This window comes from Quercus lobata, chromosome 3 (assembly GCF_001633185.2).
Source record: "Quercus lobata isolate SW786 chromosome 3, ValleyOak3.0 Primary Assembly, whole genome shotgun sequence".
In the NCBI taxonomy this organism is placed as follows: Eukaryota; Viridiplantae; Streptophyta; class Magnoliopsida; order Fagales; family Fagaceae; genus Quercus; species Quercus lobata.
In genome coordinates this window covers 10,931,957-10,952,540 of record NC_044906.1, presented here as the reverse complement: position 1 = coordinate 10,952,540, position 20,584 = coordinate 10,931,957, and the positions used below count along the sequence as shown (strand labels likewise).

Here is a 20,584-nt window from a genome sequence, read left to right as displayed (position 1 = left end):
TTGAGCAGGTGGGTTTGAATAGAGTCTTGGGTCTAATAGGGTTAGGCCACCCTTTTTAGGCCTTCAATTAAAAAAAAAAAAAAAAAAAAAAAAAAAAACCAACTTCATATTACTTGGTTCGCTAGAGTTAGTTTGGAAGGTAAACATTTCTCATACTTGACATTTAGACCCAATGCATGGGAAAAACAAAATTACATACTCAATATTCACCCAATCCATCAGTCAAAATCGTTGACAATCCTTTCGGTGGAGCCAGCTCAAGTGGGTGGGTCGAGTTTTATGGATGCTTGAGCGGCCCTAGTCAAGAATTCGATTTAGGAGTTATCACAAACTTAGAGGGGTCAATAATATTTTTAAAAAATGATTATAAGTGAAATAAAAAGAGTAATACTTATAATACAATTTTGTCTTATAATTTGCCAGGTAAAGAGTTGTGGTATAAAATTATGCGTAAAGCTGTCTCTTGATTATTACTAAAAAAAAATAAAAAGGTAAAAAAACAAAAGTGATAGAAGAATAAACAAACAAGAGAAGAGAAACATATCTAATCAAGATCAATTTTTGCATTAATACTAATACTAGGAGTAGTGGTAGTTGCAGTAGCAACGTTTGATTTTTAAGACTTCGGTTTTTTGTTGTGGTACTACCGACATAACTTTCCAGCCTCCCCCAAATTTAACCCTGAACAATTTTTTTTTCTCTCTCTCTCTCTCTCTGACTCTCTGTTTTTGTGTTTTGGACGTATTTTACGTAGATGTAAGCAAATTGTGGCGAATTTGTGGGCGAGAGAGGCAGAGACAGACACAGAGCCCAATTTCAATTTAGATTCTGAACCCAACACCTCTCTTTCGCTTTCTTGCCTCCTCTCAGGTAACAATTTTCTATCTTCACATATATATTTTTTTTGAATTTTCAATTCTGTATAATCTTAGGGTTTACCAATCATCCCCTCTAATGCAATTTGGGGTTTTTGTTCAATGGCTTCTATGATCGAAAATTTTGAATTTTTTGTTCTCTAGGGCGCATTGGGTGTTTTTATTATTATTTGTGTTTATTTATGCTTTCTGGGTTAGGCATGGGGATGATTAGTTTCAATTGTGCTTGAATTGTGAGGGTAAAGTTTCGAAATTTTTGTTATTTGGGGCTATTGGTGAGGTTTCTGTGCAATTTTTGCTTCTGGGTTTTTCTTTTGCTGACCTTTTGGATGCACCTTTGCTGTTTCTGAGGTCCCTTCTGTGTTTGGCTGCTGAGAAAATCTCCAAATTATGAATAAAATAAAAATGGGGTTAAAATTATTAGAGTTCAAATCAGTTGCCTAATACCCGCATCTAATGCAATTGGAATTTTCTTTTACGTGTCAATTGGTTATATAAGTATGCATTAATTAGTGGAACTAGTAAAAAAAGGCCTCGTTTAGGAGGTAAGAGAGAGTATGATTTCAGATAAAATAGAATATTATAAAAGAATACATGTGGGCAAATTCATAGATAACCCAAAATTTTGGTACTAGGGCTTGGTTCTTGTTGTTGTAATTGGTTTTATAAGCTGTTCGTTTTCTTTAATTTATCATGTTGAATTAGCTTTGTTGAGGGCCTGAGGCCGTGCATGTTGATACTTTAATTATTTTTAGTTGTACTTTCAACTTGTTTCCAACATTTTCACAAAAATCAAAATGGTTTTGGGGATGTTAATTTTTATGGCTTCCTTTTTATTTTCTTTTTTTGAGAAAAATTTTTATGGCTTACTTGAGTGGAGAGGGTTTATGATAATAGTGATTTTGTATGCAATGTGTTAAATTTCAATGGCTTCATTCTTTATGAAAGTGTTTTAATGTCTGAAATTGATAAGTTTGTTTGTTATCCTTTTGAATGATTTGAAATAAGAGTATACTTTTTGACCGAAGCAGGTCATGGCAGGGAAGAAAATTATAGCGATATGTCAGTTAGGAGGAGAATTTGAGACAAATAGAGATGGTTCATTGTCGTACAGAGGTGGTGATGCTCATGCTATAGACGTTGATGACCAAATGAAGTTTAATGAGTTTAAGATGGAAGTGGCAGAAATGTTTAATTGTAGCATTGATACCATGTATATTAAATACTTCCTTCCTGGCAATAAGAAGACTCTCATTACGATTTCCAATGACAAAGATCTAAAGCGCATGATAAAGTTCCATGGAGACTCTGTTACTGCTGATGTTTATGTCATTATGGAAGAAATTGTTGCTCTTGATGTATCAAACTTGCCTGCCAGTAGGTAGTCTTCTTGATGTCTAAGCTTAAGTTTATTTGTTACTTTTGGATCTTTTGGTTTAAATTTGTAAAGCCTTGGATTTTGTAGGTCAAGCAGAACAACTTTGTCAGAAACTGTTCTTCCAGTTGATGCCCCCCTTGACATTGTAGATGGTATTGTGGATGATACCACCCAGCCTGAAGTCACCCTTGATGCTGCTCTTGATATTGTAGATGATACCAATCATGTTGACACCCATATGATCATACCTGCTGAAATTTCTCCCATTTTCTCTATAGTTAGTTCCAATGATGAGAAGCATGCTAAAGGTGCACAGCAGTGGCAGAATACCATTACAGGTGTGGGGCAAAGGTTCAACAGTGTTCATGAATTTCGTGAGTCTCTGCGTAAATATGCAATTGCACATCAGTTTGCATTCAGGTACAAGAAGAATGATAGTCATCGTGTGACTGTCAAATGCAAAGCAGAAGGCTGTCCTTGGAGAATACATGCCTCAAGGTTGTCAACCACTCAATTAATATGTATTAAAAAGATGAATCCAACGCATACGTGTGAGGGGGCTGTTGCAACAACAGGGCATCAGGCAACTAGGAGCTGGGTTGCTAGTATTATTAAGGAGAAGTTGAAAGTTTTCCCGAATTATAAGCCCAAGGATATTGTCAATGACATCAAACAGGAATATGGAATACAACTGAACTACTTCCAGGCATGGCGTGGGAAAGAAATTGCAAAGGAGCAGCTTCAGGGTTCATACAAAGAAGCTTATAATCAGTTACCTTTTTTCTGTGAGAGGATAATGGAGACCAATCCAGGAAGTCTGGCTACATTCACCACTAAGGAAGACTCAAGTTTCCATCGTCTCTTTGTCTCGTTCCATGCCTCGTTATACGGTTTCCAACAAGGTTGTCGGCCTCTTCTTTTTCTTGATAGCATACCCTTAAAGTCAAAATATCAAGGCACGCTGTTAGCTGCAACAGCAGCAGATGGAGATGATGGTGTATTTCCTGTTGCTTTTGCAGTAGTTGATGCAGAATCTGACGATAATTGGCATTGGTTCTTGTTACAATTGAAATCTGCCCTCTCAACATCTTGTCCAATAACATTTGTGGCAGACAGACAGAAGGGGTTAAGGGAGTCCATTGCTGATATATTTACAGGCTCGTACCATGCATACTGCCTACGTTACTTGACTGAGCAATTTATTAGAGACTTAAAAGGGCAGTTTTCTCATGAGGTGAAGCGACTCATGGTTGAGGATTTTTATGCTGCTGCTTATGCACCTACGCCTGAAAGCTTCCAAAGATCTATTGAAAGCATTAAAAGTATTTCTCTTGAAGCTTACAATTGGATTGTACAAAGTGAACCCCTGAACTGGGCAAATTCATATTTTCATGGTGCCAGATATAACCATATGACATCAAACTTTGGGGAGCTATTCTATAGTTGGGCTTCAGATGCACATGAATTACCAATAACACAGATGGTTGATGTGATAAGGGGCAAGATTATGGAGTTGATTTACACACGGCGAGCAGATTCCATCCAGTGGTTGACTAGACTAACTCCATCCATGGAGGAAAAACTCAAAAAGGAAAACCATAAAGTTCCTCCCCTTCAAGTGCTACTGTCAGCTGGTAGCACATTTGAGGTTCGTGGTGACACCATTGAAATGGTTGATATTGATCATTGGGATTGTAGTTGCAAAGGGTGGCAGTTAACTGGTTTACCATGCTGCCATGCAATTGCTGTTCTTGGTTGCATGGGTCGGAGCCCATATGATTATTGTTCCAGATACTTCACAACGGAGAGCTACAGATTAACTTATTCAGAGTCTGTAAATCCTATTCCAAATGCGGACGTGCCTGTGCTAAAAGATTCTTCTCAGCTCACTGTAACTGTAACCCCACCTCCCACCCGCCGCCCACCAGGCCGGCCCACTACGAAGCGGTATGGATCACAAGAGGTAGTGAAACGTCAACTCCAGTGCAGCAGATGCAAGGGTCATGGACACAACAAGTCCACTTGCAAAGAGTTCATTTAGAGTTTTAGACATTGTAAGCATCGGCTTCTTGTATATAATGCATCTTTATACCCATTTCATGTAATGGTATGATGCTTGTTTTTATCACCTGTTCTGTGGATTGTCTATCTTCACTGATTATGCTCACAAGCATATGTTCTAGCTCAAATGATTCTTTCCCCCCTTCCATAATAATGGATCGGAGGGTGAGGTTTTGGGTTCATGATCAATTGAGTGTGCATGTGTTACTTCCTAATCAAAGAAAAAGAAAAGTGCAAACCCTGTTCATACGTATTTATTTGCATCTGTAGATATGGTTTCCTTTGCATTACTCTGTTGTCCATAGGAGCTTACGTCTGTGTATGCTCTGTCACGCATATATAATCTTCAATGGTTTAGCTGCGCATATCTTATGGATGTTTATCTGTTGTAAAAACTAAGGTGCATCTATTGGTATGGTCTCCCTTTCTTTGCTTTCTTGTTCGTTTAAAAATGTACATATAAATTACCTTTTAACCTCTTAATTTGTAAACAGGATGATCGTTTCAACTTTTGCACTGCCAGCCCAGTTGGTAGCTCTTTTTTAATACATGAATGTGCTGATGCATACCTAATTTGATGGACAGTGTTGATTTCTGTTGATGACATGGTTGTATGTTAGCACTGAGTTTTTAGATGACCCAACAGGGTTCCCTAGGAGTCAATGAGCCCGCAGGATTTTATTTTTTTTCCTTTTTCCCCTGTTTAAACAAATTTTGTTGACTATTAACTAATAGAACCTGTTTTGTTTTCTGCTAATAGGATTGCACCAAAGGACAGTGCGCATCACAATCTTGTACATCTAACAACTCTTTTGGAGTGGATGAAAAATAGACCTGTAATTTAGTTTAAAATAACCAAGCCATGGGACCTGATGTATGCAATGGAAGTGTTAGAGAAGGTAGTTTCTCTTGTTATTCTGTGTCTTACTAACTTCAGTTTTTGCTAGTATAAGTGACATTTAGCGACTGTGACATATAATAATATATAAAGATTTTCTTACTGTTGTTTGAAAGTTCTATACAAGATGCAGTCATTATGCTGATCTAAACTTTAAATATATTCGTTATTTTAGTTTTACCATCCATAAGATTTAAGAGCAACCATATATAATTATGAGTTTACTGGAATGTACTTTAATATGTTATTTCTATTTTTTGAGAATGATAGCTGGGTTTAGCAGCCATGATCTGAATTATTTTCTTCCCATGTGATAAAGCACATCACAAATATGGTTTGTTGAGTATTACTAGCTCAATAACTCTAGAGCAAAAATAATTTCACATTTTTTTTTGGTTGCAATTGTCGAGGCAACAAGTTATTAACAATAAATGATAAAATGATATTAGTGGTGAGTTTAAATGAGAAGTAATAAAAATTTGTCAAATCAATTATTGTGATGGGTTGAATACATTTTGAGTGTGGCATCTACTTTGAACATTACTGGGGCCTTGGTGACTTTGATGGCCACAGGAAATCAGCTTCAAAATTCCCAAAATGAGCCTTGCAATTGTGCTGCTGATTTGAACTAATCGTATGGGTATTATCTGGCATGTGGCATAAGCATAAAACCGTAGAATACAACTTTGATATTGTTTGAGGCCTTCTGGTAGGGTCACAACAAAAATTCATAATGGTATTACAACAGTCCTTAATTTTCTTTCCACCCAGACGGCTGAGACGGGTCATAAAAAAAAAATGTAAATTATGGTGGGCTCAAGTGTGAGATGGTAGGCAAATTGGAGGTGTTAAAGAATTTTGTTGTGGCCCTAACTTGATTGTATTGTTTTCAAGTGCTTGATGTAAATAGAATTTATCAATTTGACTCGAGAGTTCTTCTGGATATTAGGAGCTAAAAATTTTGGCGTGAAAATTTCCAAGAGTATTGAGGAATCAACAATTGCTCTATTTATGGCTTCGGATTGTCTATTTGACTGGAAAAAGAAAGTTAGCAATAGCATAACAAAAAATAAAAGAAAAGAAAAGAAAAAAGAAACTCTACTTTCCAATGATATTAGTCATCATGGCATAGAACAATCTCTACAACATGCTTCATGGTGGGTCTTTCATCCTTGTGTTCTGCGCACATTGCAAAGCCACTCTAACCAATAAGCAACTGAGTTTTGCTAAGGAAAAAAAAAAAAAAGCATGTGTCATTGAATTTTCTATTAGATAAATCCATAAGTTTCGAAAATTTAAACCTAGAAAATCAATGTTCTTTAGATAACAAATAAAATACCTTATATTATCTTTTCAATTTTCCAATCATTACTACCATCTAAAATTCAAAATACATGAAAAAAAATTTTGGGATGTTAAAACTTAGTGGGAGTATTTTAGACATTACACAAAAAAATATTTTAAGAATCATAACCTTTCATTATGGTTTAACTGAGAGAATCACAATATGAAATATTTGCTATTTTCTAAAATATTAAAGGAAAAATTGCTTGATTTTAAAGTTAAAGGAGGAATTGTAGACTACCTCAAACATAAAGGATGAAAAGTGTTTTTATCCTAAGTTTTTGTTTTTTGTTTTTGTTTTTTTTGTTTTTGTAAAACTATATGTTTTTACTTAAAATGGTGTATAAAGAAAAAAAAAAATTACATGTCAACCTAAGAAAATTGTATGTGAAAAAGTGAATTTTGGCTCAACATCGTTGATTAAACCAATAAATTTTTTTTAGAAACACAATAAAATGGCACAACATTTTTATAATACCTTTATAATTTTGTTATATTTTATTTTGATTTGTAAAAAATTGATAACTCAGCAATTTTGAAAATATTTTGATGACAACAAAATGTCTTAACATTTTTACAAAAGAAATTTTATGTCCACTACATTTTCATAACAAATTATAAGTAGTAGGTTGTTATAGGTTGTTATTGGTGGGCAAAAAAGTTATTTCATTAGCAAGTTGAAATTAGAACCAATAACAATTTACCACTTATGGTTTGTTATGAAACTGTTGTGAAAAATGTTGTAGATGTAGCACTTGTTTTGCACAATAACTTTATTTTTAGTTGTGATTAGTTCCAATATGATATTTTATTATTTTATTTTGATCTATAAGAAATTAACACTTCAACAATTGTGAAAATATTGTGCCAATTCGTTGTGTTAATATTTTATTTTTTTGTGAAACATTGCGAATTGAACAAACCAAAATTAATGTAGCAAAACTACTGTAACTTTACGAATTAAAAAAAATGCGGCTGGTGAAATAGTGCAAGTTGAACAAGCCAAAAATACTATAACTTCAAGGCATTTGCTCTTTTTATATATAGATAATATAAAATAAAAAAACTAATTGGTGTACATGAGAAGAAAAAAAATCCATCTCCCCAAATTGGCCAAATGCCTTGAATAAGTATGAAAAGTTTTTTAGTAGCATTAGAATGAGTCCAAAAACTTGACTAAACCAACACACTATTCCTAAGCCTATTGACAATAATTTTGTGAAACATTGCGAATAGAACAAACCAAATATAATGTAGCAAAACTATTGTAACTTTAAAAAAAAAAAAAAAAAAAAAAAAAAAAAAAAAAAAAAAAAAAAACAGTGGCCGGTGAAACAGTGCAAGTTGAACAAACCAAAAATATTGTAGCTTCAAGGCATTTTCTCTTTTTATATATAGATAATATAATATAAAACAAAACAAAAACAAATTGGTGTACATGAGAAGAAAAAAAATCCATCTCACTAGATTGACTAAATGCCTTGAATAAGTATTAAAGGTTATTTAGTTGCATTAGAATGAGTCCAAAAACTTGACTAAACCAAAACACTATTCCTAAGCCTATTGAAAATAATTTTGTGAAACATTGCGAGTTGAACAAACCAAAAATAACGTAGCAAAACTATTGTAGCTTTACACATTAAAAAAAATGTGGCCGGTGAAACAGTGCAAGTTGAACAAACCAAAAATATTGTAACTTCACTCTTTTTATATATAGATAATATAATATAAAACAAAACAAAAACAAATTGGTGTACATGAGAAGAAAAAACATCCATCTCACTAGATTGGCCAAATGCCTTGAATAAGTATAAACAGTTTTTTAGTAGCATTAGAATAAGTCCAAAAACTTGACTAAACCAAAACACTATTCCTAAGTCTATTGACTCTTTTTATATAGTTAATAGATTAAATTGTTTAATTATATGAGACTATGGTGCCGTTTGGATTGTGCTGAAACTTGCGTCTGCGTTCCTTATTTTTTTTTATTTTTTTATTTTTTCATTTTCATTTCACGCGTTTTGCTGAAAGGCAGAGGACAATTATCACTATAGCAATACTGTTCATACACTGTAGTGGCACTATTTATGAGACTCATAACCACTTTATTCAGAAAAAAAATATTAAAAATGGGTCCCATGACACTATTCACACATTTAAAAATTACTTTACTACAGTGTTTTCAGTTTTCAGTTTCAGCAACAATAAGTTCAATCCAAATGAATTCTATTTGTAAATGAAGTAATTGAACATTATCATAGTCTTTGAGATGCATTGTATGTGATTTAGTTATAGAAGATACAAATCACAAGTTCCTTGTAAACTCAAAATGTAGTTCATAATCGGTGATGAAATTGGGCGCTTTATCTGCGAACATTATAACACATCAACTAAGATGGTTTGTCTTGAACATGAAAGTGAAGACTTCTAGTTGATGTGTTGATGTGTCTTAAGTAAGATATATTGAACTTGACCGTTATGAGATTAATTATTCAACTAACAACTGTCACCTGAATAATAAATCTCACGACTTTTAATTTTATAGACTCTCAAACCTGAGAGGATAATGAATCTGATTATGAAATGTAGGTTACTTTGATATATCAGGAGTGAGATCTAATTTAACGATCAAAATCTCAGTATGTTGGATAACCGCATATAGTGTTAAGGGAACACATATTCTCAAGATAAAATCTATAATCTCTTTCTATAGAGACATGAAATATCCCCTTGAGATAAGTTTAATAAAAACTGGTTATTTAGGGCCAGCCACTTTAGTAAAGAGTTACTAAAGTTTATATTTAATGAAATTAGATTTTATAAATATGAATAAATAAAAGATTAAATTGGAAACTCAAGGAATAAAATAGTTATTTACAAAATAACAGTTTATTATGACTTTGTTCACTATGGATATATCATGGAGGGGTCAAATGATATCATATTAGAGTCTTGAGATATAATTTATTAATAAGGCCTAGAGTGTAATTATATTTCCATAATGGTACTTTTTATATAATCAATGATAACTCTAGGTTTGTCAAGAGTTGATAGATAAGCCTGAGGCCCATTAGAGAGCTGGAGCCTTATTTGTCTCTTTGGTCTCATCCCAAGCCATACACTAAAACTCAATTAGGCTAGCCCAAAAGGCTAACCCAATTAAATAATTAGTTTTTATTTAATAAGAGTTATTAAATAAAGTAACTATTCAGGCAATTAAAAGTACGTATGATTAAAAAGAAGGAAAAAAAAAGTTTTATCTGTAAGATCTTTTGAATACATTTTTCTTTTGGAAAATTAATGTACTTGAGAATTGATTGAGAGACCACTCATCTTGGGCACTATGTGGAATTAGGATGTAAATTGGAGGTTTTCTCAAGTCTTATTTTTGAATTTTATTGCATCAAGGTACACTTTTTCTTCTTTGTTCTAGAATTCAAGGTTATATGTTATTTTTTATGATTGAAGTAGATACTTATGTTGCTTCCGCTGCATGTTTTGTATGAAATACAAAACTAGTTTTTCCAACTATATTATGGTTTGTTTTGATCTGTGTTGGTATTTAAATTGATATAGTTTAATATTACGAGAAACACAATATAAAATGGTCTACAAAATCTCAATATATTATCAAAGAAACCAAATGGTATTATAAAAATACCTAAGAATTGCATACTAAGCCAAAATGCGAATTAGACACTAGCATGGTCGATGTTGTTATGGTGGATGGAACAACTCTACAGAGCATTGGCATCAAGTGTGCTAAATCTTAAATTTTTAGCAGTTAGCACACCAAACATAAAAAAACAATACCTTATTTAGATGTTTCAAATGCTAAGAGCTGCATGTAGGAGCTTGACTTGAAGCTGGGGCCATGTGGCTTGGTTGGCAGATCGTGTTGGGTGGCGCGTGAGGGTGCTGACAGGTTCATTGGGCCATATTCAAATTCTTCTAGCAATATTTTTTAGATGGTCAAGAGCTGAGTGGTATGCTCAGGACTTGAAATTTGAAAAGGAGCTAGGCTCGAAGGGCATAGAGCCATAGACATGAGAGAAACAATGCACTAGTGATATGAGAACACAGGCATTTTTTTTTAATACTTAAATATCGCTTAAAAAACATTTAGTTAATATTTTATATGAAATTTCTTTTATTATTAAAATATATTATTTATTATTTTTTGATATTACTAATTCACATAATAGTGAACTATTTTTAAAAATTTTTTAAAGTAGGTAAAATTGCATACTTGAACCATTTTTCTAAGAGTTGGCCCCCATACGAAAAATTATTTGGCCCCCCCATTTGTCCATGTTTAGTGTTCCTTCCAAACTTGCTTTTCATCTTTTAATATTTTCCCTCATTTATTATTAGTCTTTACTGTTGAAGACCATTGGCTGATTAAAAGTTTTACTTTTTCAATTCCCAAGCTTCAATATATTTTTCTGATCTAGAGTGAGCTGATATTGCTCTTTATTGTTATTATATTGCTTTATGTTGTAAGCTGGTATTGTTGTCCGCATTTGTTTGCTACTTGCTAGTAAATGTTGCTCTCTGATACTGAATATACCTGTTACTGTTTTTTTTTTTGCTCTATTTTGCTATGACCCCATTCTTTTGGCTTTGTATTTTTTTTTTCTTTGCATAAAATTTTTAATTTTGCCTCAAAAAAGAGTGCTGAGCTGATGCAACTAGCAAAAATGACTTTAAAATCTTGAGAAGTACTAGAGTATTATTCTCCTTTTTTTTTTTTTTTTTTTTTTTTTTTAATTAAACCAATTGATAAGCTTTATTCAAAATTTTATTTTTTGGCTTCTATTTGACTCAAACAACCAAATGTGAAAGTCATCTTGTATTTTTATATATAATTTCATATTGGCTTATAAGGATTTTGTTATTTTTAATTCTAAAAATTTTATATTTTCTTGTAGATGTAGTTGTTATATTTATATTTAATTTCTTGAATGGTTTGAACTTATGGTTGTTAAAAGGACTAAGAGAAACTTAGAAGGGAAAATGAACTTAAGATACTTAATTGGTCACTTAGTTTTTTGTGCTAATAAGAATTACATTGATTATACCAATGCACAAAAACATATATGTACCATTTTGAGTTTTTCTTGAATTGTGATTCACTATCAGATAGTTTAACCTCAGTCCCCCAAACCAAAATTTCTAACTCCGTCCTGGATGCATCAAGTTTTGGGCTTTCTTAATGGAGGAAAAATACAAAACTCACACACACACAAACATATATTTAAAAAAATCACTTTATTTGCAACATAAAAAAGTTTTAGAAAAAAGGACAAAGTTTAACTATAAAATTGGTTGTAACGTAAGGTTATAATTTTACTAAATATCTTTTTATTGGAGGTAATTTTAACAAATTCACCATTGGATTTATATCTTTTTCTTATATCCTCCGTACTACAAAATTTATAGAAAATTAAAGATCAATAAGTTATATCAATAATTGTTTAAATTGTAAGCTTTTGTAATTTAAAATTATGTATAAAATATAAACTTATAGATATATAGTAAATAATGATTAATACAAAATCATAAAGAACATATAATTCAACGGTTAGATTTTCATAATATGTAGTAATGTTTATTTTCTTGAGTTGTAGTTTTAGGCTGCCATATTTGGAACTAAAGAGTAGGTCATCGCCTAAGTGGTATAAGCCTAGAGAGGCTGTGGAATATATACTTCAAGAGGTAAATGCAATACAAAGAAGTCGGTGCAGTGGTCCAAGAGATACAGCATACAGATCGAGAAAATAACTAGAGTCTGAAGTGGAGGAGGTTGATATACAAAATTAAAAATGTGTATTAAGTACATAAAGAACATATAATTCAACGGTTAGATTTTCATAATATGTAGTAATATTTATTTTCTTGAGTAAAATTGTAGTTTTAGGCTGCCATATTTGGAGGCCTTTCTCCACTAAAGAGTAGGTCATCGCCTAAGTGGTATAAGCCTAGAGAGGCTGTGGTATATATTTTGTAAAAATTGAAAATACAAAAGTTCAAGAGGTAAATGCAATACAAAGAAGTCGGTGCAGTGGTCCAAGAGATACAGCAACGTACAGATCGAGAAAATAACTAGAGTCTGAAGTGGAGGAGGTTGATATCTGTGTCATTTGGCAGTCTGCGCTGTGGAGGGAACTTGGGGAGGAGACTGGCAATGTACTTAGCCGTTTCCAAATATGCTGTAAACTTATTTTCGGATCCAGTTTGTTTAGCTATAACATTCACATTCACATTCTCCCGTTTTTTTGAATTGTGATGCTTTAAGTTCACTGTATCTGTATGCATAGCACTGGCCACTGGCAATACGTGAACGTTGCACTTGTTTTCCTTGCTAAGTAGTTCCTTAACTGCCTTTTTCTTCAATGACCAACTACCACTTCTTAAGTTGAAGTTATATAAAGGAAGGAACCGTTGCCCATAAATAGCTAAAAATTCCACTGCTGCTAAAATAAACTCAAATTCCTCTTGGGACATGTAGTAGGGAAAGCTGACCCTAGTCCATCCTGGTTTTACTCCAACATAGCCCTATAAAAATACAACAAAATTTTAGCCCCAAAATCTACATCATAGGTTTCAAGGGTACTTAGGGTCCGTTTGGATATAGTTTATTTTAGCTGAAACTGAAAACTGAAACTGAAAACATTGTAGCGAAATAATTTTTAAATGTGTAAATAGTATTGTAAGACCCATTTTTAATGAAAAAGTTGCTGAAAAATATAATTTGTAGGACTTGTGAATAGTGCATCCGTGCACTGTTCACAGTTGACTTGTCAACAATTGCGGGATGAACAAAAAAAAAAAAGAAAAAAGAAGAAGAGAAAAACGCAAATTACAAAACGCAAACGCCAAATTAATTTGAATCCAAATAGGTACTTAGTGAGAAATAGAAATACTATGTTTTTACTTCAAATTTTATAATCTACTTTATTCTTTACCAATTATTATATGTTTTCTTTTATTTTTTTGTTTTAATTTTAAACTTTGATTATTTTATTAAAAAAAAAAAAAAGTAAAACATATACATGGCAGCAATTTAGGGAGTATTTACCTTTTGAATGAGAGCTCTCAGGGCGAGTGAATGAGACTCACCCACATTAAGTAAATCGTGACCATAGGGTCCGGCACAAGCGCATCCACCTCGAGCCTGGATGCCAAACAGGTCATTGAGGAGTGCTGCAACAAATGGTCCATGAAGAGGTTTATCTTTATTTTTCCCTGTCTCTCCCCACAAGTAAAACTCTTTCACCTTTACCTCTCTGCAGCTATCTGTATTGTCAAACGGGTCATTACTCCCATTTTTGAGACCAGCCAATGGGGAATTGCTAGTACTATAAATGAGGAAAGACAATATAGCTTGGCGCTTGGCACTTGTATTTCCTAAAATGCATATGTTCTGATTTAGGAGAAGCCTCTCAAGAGCCTTCTCTATGTAGGTGTGCTCCTGTTTTTCTATCACTTGGTAGCCAATGTATTCCTTCACCCACAAGGCCAATGCTGCTCTAACTGTCTGTATTATTTGAGGAGTCCCACCATTTTCCCTTTCTTCTATGTCCTCCATGTATAATGTGTCCTGCAATCAATGATAGAAGATTACGGAAGTGTATGTGGGTTGGTTAAGGCCTAAGGGGGGTACCATTTTATTTAGGACTTGATTTTACCAGGACAAGACTCAAGAGCAACAGCCCTGCATACTCAATCATCAATCCCATAACTGGGTCAAGTGCCATAAATACCAATTAGAATCAGATATGGGTCCAGTACCAGTAGGCAAGGCAATAACATTATCCATATAAGAGGTTCAATTACCTTTTCATTGAAGCCATTGACATAATTAACAGTTCCACCTCCACAAGTTGATGGTGGAGAAGATTCCAGTCGATAGAGGACCTTTCTCATCAAAAGTATGCCAGGTGATCCGGGCCCACCAAGGAACTTATGTGGACTAAGGAAAATGGCATCATAGCCATCAATCTCCCCAGATCTCATGTCAATCTCCACATAAGGGCCACTGAACACATACAATTTTCATGTCAGGAAAATTGGCTTCTCTAATCTCTTGATGCCAAAAACTAAAAGAAGCTAAAGAATGAACTTTGAACAAATTGTACACACCTTGCTGCAAAATCAAAGCATGCAAAACCTCCATATTGATGAAGTAATTTAGCAATTGCACGCGTATCAGAATAAATTCCAGACACGTTGCTACAAGCCGAAAAGGAACCCAAAATTGGACGGTTGGCATATTTATAAGTCTCAAGTTGTAGTTTTAGAGCCTCCATGTCTATCAAACCATTGTCATCTAAACCAATCTCTATTACTTCAGCCAAGCTTTGTCGCCATGAGAGAAGGTTGGAGTGGTGCTCATAAGGACCAACAAAAACCACCCACCTTTCTTCACTACGAAGGAATTTAAGTACCCTGTCTTTCAAAATGGATGGTACTGCAATTCCCATTACTTCTTGAAGCCTTTTGATAGCAGCAGTTGTGCCCGAGCCACAGAACAAGATTGCATCTTCTTGTCCACCACCTAAGCTTTTCTTGATGTAACTGGTTGCTTCATGCACCATTTTTGTTGTCCAGGACCCCACGTGACTGTCACAAGTGTGAGTGTTCCCTGCACGCAAATTGGGTACTCAAAGTTAAGCCAAAAAAAATCATAATTCTTAAAACACTATTTAATTTGGAAAATAACACTCCACTCCAAATTTAAAGGAAAAAAAAATACTCTCCTCTCTTGGGTTGAAGAAAATAGCACCCTATCTTGTTTATATTAATAATAAAATATTCTCAATTTTTATAAGATTTTCGTTAACAAAGTTTAACTATAATTAGTAAAAACATGACTAATAAATTTATAATTAAAATGCAAACTTCATCAAGCACTAAAAGAATTGTAATAATAAATCTCTTCTCATTTGAAAAAAGAAAAAAAAAAAAAAAGAGCAAAAGTCATCTTGAATATTTTAAAATACTCTTTATTTAAAAATTCAACAAAATAAATTTCAATTCCGAAATGAATAATAATTTTGGAAGCCTGTTATTAAGTATAAAAGACAAGTTAGCGCATAACATTTTTAACATCAATTTAACAAAGTTTGGTTATTTTAATGGAAAAAAGCTTTTTTTTTCCTTTAAATTTTGAGAGAAGTGTTATTTCCTTCAATCTTAAAGAAGAGGAGTGTAATTAACCCTTAAATAAGTGTTAGGAAAACGTGCAGCATATTGTAAAACGACAAATCAAAAACCGGATGAGAGCATAAGACAATCTCCGGTCATGTTGGGCAAATGAGATGAGAAAATCGTGTATATATTTGAGACAGGTCATAGTGTATTGTTTGGTTGATTGAGAGGCAAGATTGTAATTTGGAATCATAGCCTGTCGTGGTTGCAGGTTGCTTAGGTGTATGGTTTGATTGTAATAGCCATCTTGTCGGTAGCTCATTTAGTTTCAATCAATTTTCAGCAGAATAGTTGTCCAGATGCTTTTGTCTATGTGTACTGTTTTTGACATTTTCTTAATGACAAAACTTACTTATTCATCATCAATAAGTTGAGATTCTAATTAAAGATCACGCTATGATAGTATGGATTTGCTTGAAATTCGCTTATTTTGTGAAAATTTAAAATTTTTTGTTAAAAGAACTTAAATAAAGGTAAAAATTAGCTGAAATAGTATAACAAAATCTATAAATAGTACCAAAAAGTGCAATGAAACTTATAAAGATAGCAAAAATAAGTTAACTTTTTAATTTTTGCTAAACCCATCTTATAAAATAATAGAAAGGAAGAAATGCTTAATTACCATAAAAAGGAAGAACATTGTCAATGATGAAAGTTTCAATATATTGAAGAGACCGGCCAGAGGCGGTGTGATCAGCATAGGTGAGTCTTCTTTTTCCAAAGAGAGAATCGATTTCTGCATCACCGCCAATGATTTGAGAGCGCAGCCAAGTTAGTTTTTCCTCGGTCGAGTTGGCCCTTGGAACACCCATTTCAAGTGTCCTAAAGGATTCAGAACGATGGCACAGATCATCAGAAGGTTGAGAACTACTTGTTCCATGTGAATTGATGCTCCTCCTCCTAGTACCATTCTTTTGCTTGTTTTTTGGTTGAGCACTAGGAGCTTCTCTTAACATGGGTTTCTCCAGTTCCATGCTTCAAGAAGATAAATAAAAGAAACAAAAATTTTGATGGATAAAATGTTTGAAGAAGAGGATAAAGAAGAAGAATATGATGACTTGGAGAAAAGATATGCATGGTATATTTAAAGAGAGAAGTAATTGATTATCAATGGGTTTAAAACTATGAGTTTGCTTAAATCGACAGCACCCACAAAAATCTGGCACCACTTTAAAATATTGTATATCCAATTCACGTGAAATCGCCCTCGGATCCTGTTCCCACTTTGAAATTGGTAAGACTTGCGTGCAAAAAGACATGGTATTTGAACTTTTTCCCCTTACTATATTAACTTGAGTTGAATGTCTTTTTGACCTTGAATAATATTACAAAAGAAAAATGAGGGTAATATGATGCCAGATCCATACTGAAGTTGATTATGAATTGCTTAAAAGTAAAAGGCATGATGTGTAATCAGTCTAGGGGTTCTCACCCACATTAACTTGAGTAGCAAGTGGTATCCTAGCTAGTAGTATAAGAATAAAAAATGGAAGTCAGTTTTTAAAAGATCCATAGATTAGTTTACCCCAATACATGATGTATTTTGTTTTCATTTCCTCTCTCTCTCTCTCTCTCTCTCTCTCTCTCTCTCTCTCTATATATATATATATATATATATATATTACTTTATATAAAAAGTAATACATATATTTTAATAATATTTTAATGTAATAAGAACATAATAATAGCATACTCACTATATTTTGTTTATTATCAAAAAAGAACATTTAGTATGAATCTATCTTTTATTTTTTTTTCAAAGTAAGAATATCACATCTAAATGAAATTGTTTTTAATAGTTTAATAGGTACTAAGTACAACTTAGTTAATAAATATATGTTCTTATGAAATTATCTCAAAAAATAAAATTACATAAATACTAATGATAATCTTCAATAAGGGTTCATCCTTAATATTAATTATAAATTTAGTTACTCGTGAATATTGTATACTAAACTAGATAAATAAAATAGAGAAAAGGCACAAAGAAAGCTGCATGGGCTGCCTCTTTTTTTTTTTTTTTTTGGGCTTTCTAGGTTAAAAGTTATCGTAATAGCCTCTATTTTTTTTTCTATATTCTTACAAACTGACCAAAGCCTTTTTTATACAAGAAAAATCGCCTCACATATACATACTCCCATTACAATTCGGAAAAGGAATTTTTATTGTTTTACGCTCCTTCCAGTTTTACCCACCTAGCATTCGACTTATGAATTGTTCAGCATGTCCACGTTATAACAAAGACAACTTATAATCCCACAAAATATAGTATAAAAGTAAAGTTTAATATACATACGTGAGAGTAATTTATTGTATATATATATACAAGTATTATCCCCATATGATGTACGGCATGATGAAAATTCATATGTTAGCTAATTTTTATTTTTAAAAATAATTAAACCTAAATTATTAAATAAAGAGTAATAAAAATTATAAAAAATTACTTTAAGTTTTAATTTTTTAGAGTTAAAACTTGAATTTTATTAGTGTTTATCTATTTTTATATTTTAAAATTATTTTTGTGCTTTGTGTTAATTTCTTACTATGAGATGTGGAACAAGTTTGATCATTTCTATTTGAGTAACGTTTACTATATACTGTAGTTAGCACAAACCATAATAAACAAAATAGTTCTTGATCAATACCAATTTTTTTCCTAGTGATAGTCTAATTAAAAATTTCAACAAACTCACAAATTAAATACAATAACCAAAACCAAAAATCGAAATACACAAAAGAGTTCAAAAATTGAGAATATATAAAAAAAATTTAAAAATTAACATAAGAATACAAAGAGCTTAAATGAGTGTCCACTATTTTGGTTCTTTATAGTAAATTTCCTCTGGCATAATATCATGCATGTAAATACAGAAGTAAAGAACAATAAGTAGGATGAATTTATTATATTAAGACATAAGCATAAGTTGCATATTAGGGAAAAAAAGTGAGTTGTGTGAGATTTAAGTTTAGAAAAAATTTTGATGATAGAATTTTAGTTTTATTTAAATTAAACAATTATTAAATGTTGATAATAGACTTTTAGTTGGAGCAAAAGTCAAAAAATTAATTCAAAAATTTTTAATTAATAGAAGAATAAATTACTTAATTTTTATTAAAAAAATATTTGATTAATAAAAAATATATAATGTAAATGTAAGTTATAATTTGTGCCTTTTTTGTGCTTGGTTTCAATTTATTTTTTTGAACTTAATAGTAGAGTTAATATAATCATTGATGATACTTTTAAGTTAATTAATTTATTTTTATTTTTATTTTAATTATTCAAACGATCTTTTTGAAATATCTTATATATATATATTAATCTTTTAACTTTTACCTTTATATTTATATTAATCAAGGAATTCGAGTGTGTGTATATATAATTATTATGATGCATGAGATAGATGTAGCAGCGTTATATTTATGAAAATTAACCAAATGCTTGAGAGTAATGTTGGGATTTTAGTAGTAATCATCAATTCTATCCCTTGATGTGGTTAGAGTCACGACATTTGTTAACTATCAACTAGATACACATTTTCTTCCTCAAAAAAAAAAAAAAAAAAAAAACTAGATACACATTTCAATCTTATTTCCACTCTTCTCTAGACCTAATTCAATTAAAGTTGCAAACGCTTGCAAGCCATGTCATTTTAAAACCAATTAAGATCAATTAATGTGTGGCTGTCCTATACTTAAATGTTTAATGTATCATCCACTTGGGAAACATTTTCTGTACATGAAGCCAATAACTGTGCAGAGATGGACTGACGAAAAAGAGTCGTGTACTAAAACGTAATGCGGAGGACTATATGATATATACGGGACTTAATTATTAAGGCATCTAGGTGTTGGGTCTCAAATAATATTATCAACAATATTAGTAATCCAAAATAACAATGACACATAAGAGCATAAATATTTACATGAAACATCCTTTCTTTTTTAAGGGAAAAATTACGGGACAAACTCCAAAATAATTTCACTTTTATCAAATCGAGTACAAATTCTTATGTATGTCTCACGGTTAAATAAAAAAATCTCTCTTATTTTCTTTGATCTCACACACACTAATTGTCTTTCTCAAAAGCGGCAACATTTTGCTCTCTTCTTTTTATTTTCTTCTCCATGCACAACTCTCTTTTTTGGCTGTCATTTTTCTCTAAGTGGCTCTCTCTTAGCTTTTTTATTTTTTTATTTTTTTCCTCTTATGTGGCACATTTTTCTTTTTTCTTCACTATAATATGTGGCACACAAAACCTAATAAACAATATTTATATAAAATTTTGCTGCCTCACACTCCTAGGAACATATGGATTCCTAAATCAACTCATATAAAAGACTTCTCATAGAAATAGAATTCTATTCGTGTCTAACAAGCTCATTACATGGCTATTATGAAATTTGTGGGCTGGATTTAATTGGTGCCTTGCACCTAACAATCTCCCCCTCCAGTCTACCAATGGGAGGAGATTTTCAATCTATTTCTTCAATTCAATTCCATGTCGGTCAAGCCGACTCCAAGCTTGACCTTCTTCATTATTTTCATCAACATTGAGAACACCTCATCAACGTCAATCCCTTTCATTCTCAAATAATTAATCTCATTTTGGATAACCTTAATCCAATCACTTGGCTTGCCCTCATCGATTCATAGCCAATGTAGAAAACACATTCATCCTTAAATCTGGAACATGTCACACATCCTTCAACATTACAATGATACCAACATTTGTTTTGATGCATACATCACCAATTTCTACAATTTTTGAGTAACTAGAATTACCTATCTTCACTGTACCAAAGTCTCTT

At 32.3% G+C, this 20,584-nt stretch overlaps 2 protein-coding genes across 2 annotated transcripts; one reads left to right on the top strand and one right to left on the bottom strand.

The window, feature by feature from the left end:
- The first annotated feature begins 464 nt into the window (after positions 1 to 464).
- On the top strand, positions 465 to 5,310 carry LOC115981470. Its single transcript, XM_031103634.1, has 5 exons — positions 465 to 640; positions 755 to 870; positions 1,907 to 2,256; positions 2,341 to 4,307; positions 5,075 to 5,310. The coding sequence occupies exons 3-4, from the start codon at positions 1,910 to 1,912 to the stop codon at positions 4,292 to 4,294; spliced, it is 2,301 nt and encodes a 766-aa protein (XP_030959494.1). The 5' UTR covers positions 465 to 640; positions 755 to 870; positions 1,907 to 1,909; the 3' UTR covers positions 4,295 to 4,307; positions 5,075 to 5,310.
- Positions 5,311 to 12,493: 7,183 nt separating this feature from the next.
- Positions 12,494 to 16,789, bottom strand: LOC115982631. Its single transcript, XM_031105276.1, has 5 exons — positions 16,392 to 16,789; positions 14,702 to 15,203; positions 14,396 to 14,597; positions 13,638 to 14,159; positions 12,494 to 13,114 (listed from the first exon to the last, which is right to left on the bottom strand). The coding sequence occupies exons 1-5, from the start codon at positions 16,741 to 16,743 to the stop codon at positions 12,662 to 12,664; spliced, it is 2,031 nt and encodes a 676-aa protein (XP_030961136.1). The 5' UTR covers positions 16,744 to 16,789; the 3' UTR covers positions 12,494 to 12,661.
- Positions 16,790 to 20,584: the final 3,795 nt, after the last annotated feature.

What these genes read in the sequence shown, in the direction of transcription:
- LOC115981470 (XM_031103634.1), top strand. Translation starts at nt 1,910, where the DNA reads ATGGCAGGGAAGAAAATTATAGCGATATGTCAGTTAGGAGGAGAATTT. An exon ending in TCAAACTTGCCTGCCAGTAG is followed by an intron (nt 2,257 to 2,340) that starts GTAGTCTTCTTG and finishes TGGATTTTGTAG; the next exon opens with GTCAAGCAGAACAACTTTGT.
- LOC115982631 (XM_031105276.1), bottom strand. Translation starts at nt 16,743, where the DNA reads ATGGAACTGGAGAAACCCATGTTAAGAGAAGCTCCTAGTGCTCAACCA. An exon ending in CAATGTTCTTCCTTTTTATG is followed by an intron (nt 15,204 to 16,391) that starts GTAATTAAGCAT and finishes ATTTGCGTGCAG; the next exon opens with GGAACACTCACACTTGTGAC. An exon ending in TGCTTTGATTTTGCAGCAAG is followed by an intron (nt 14,598 to 14,701) that starts GTGTGTACAATT and finishes GTATGTGTTCAG; the next exon opens with TGGCCCTTATGTGGAGATTG.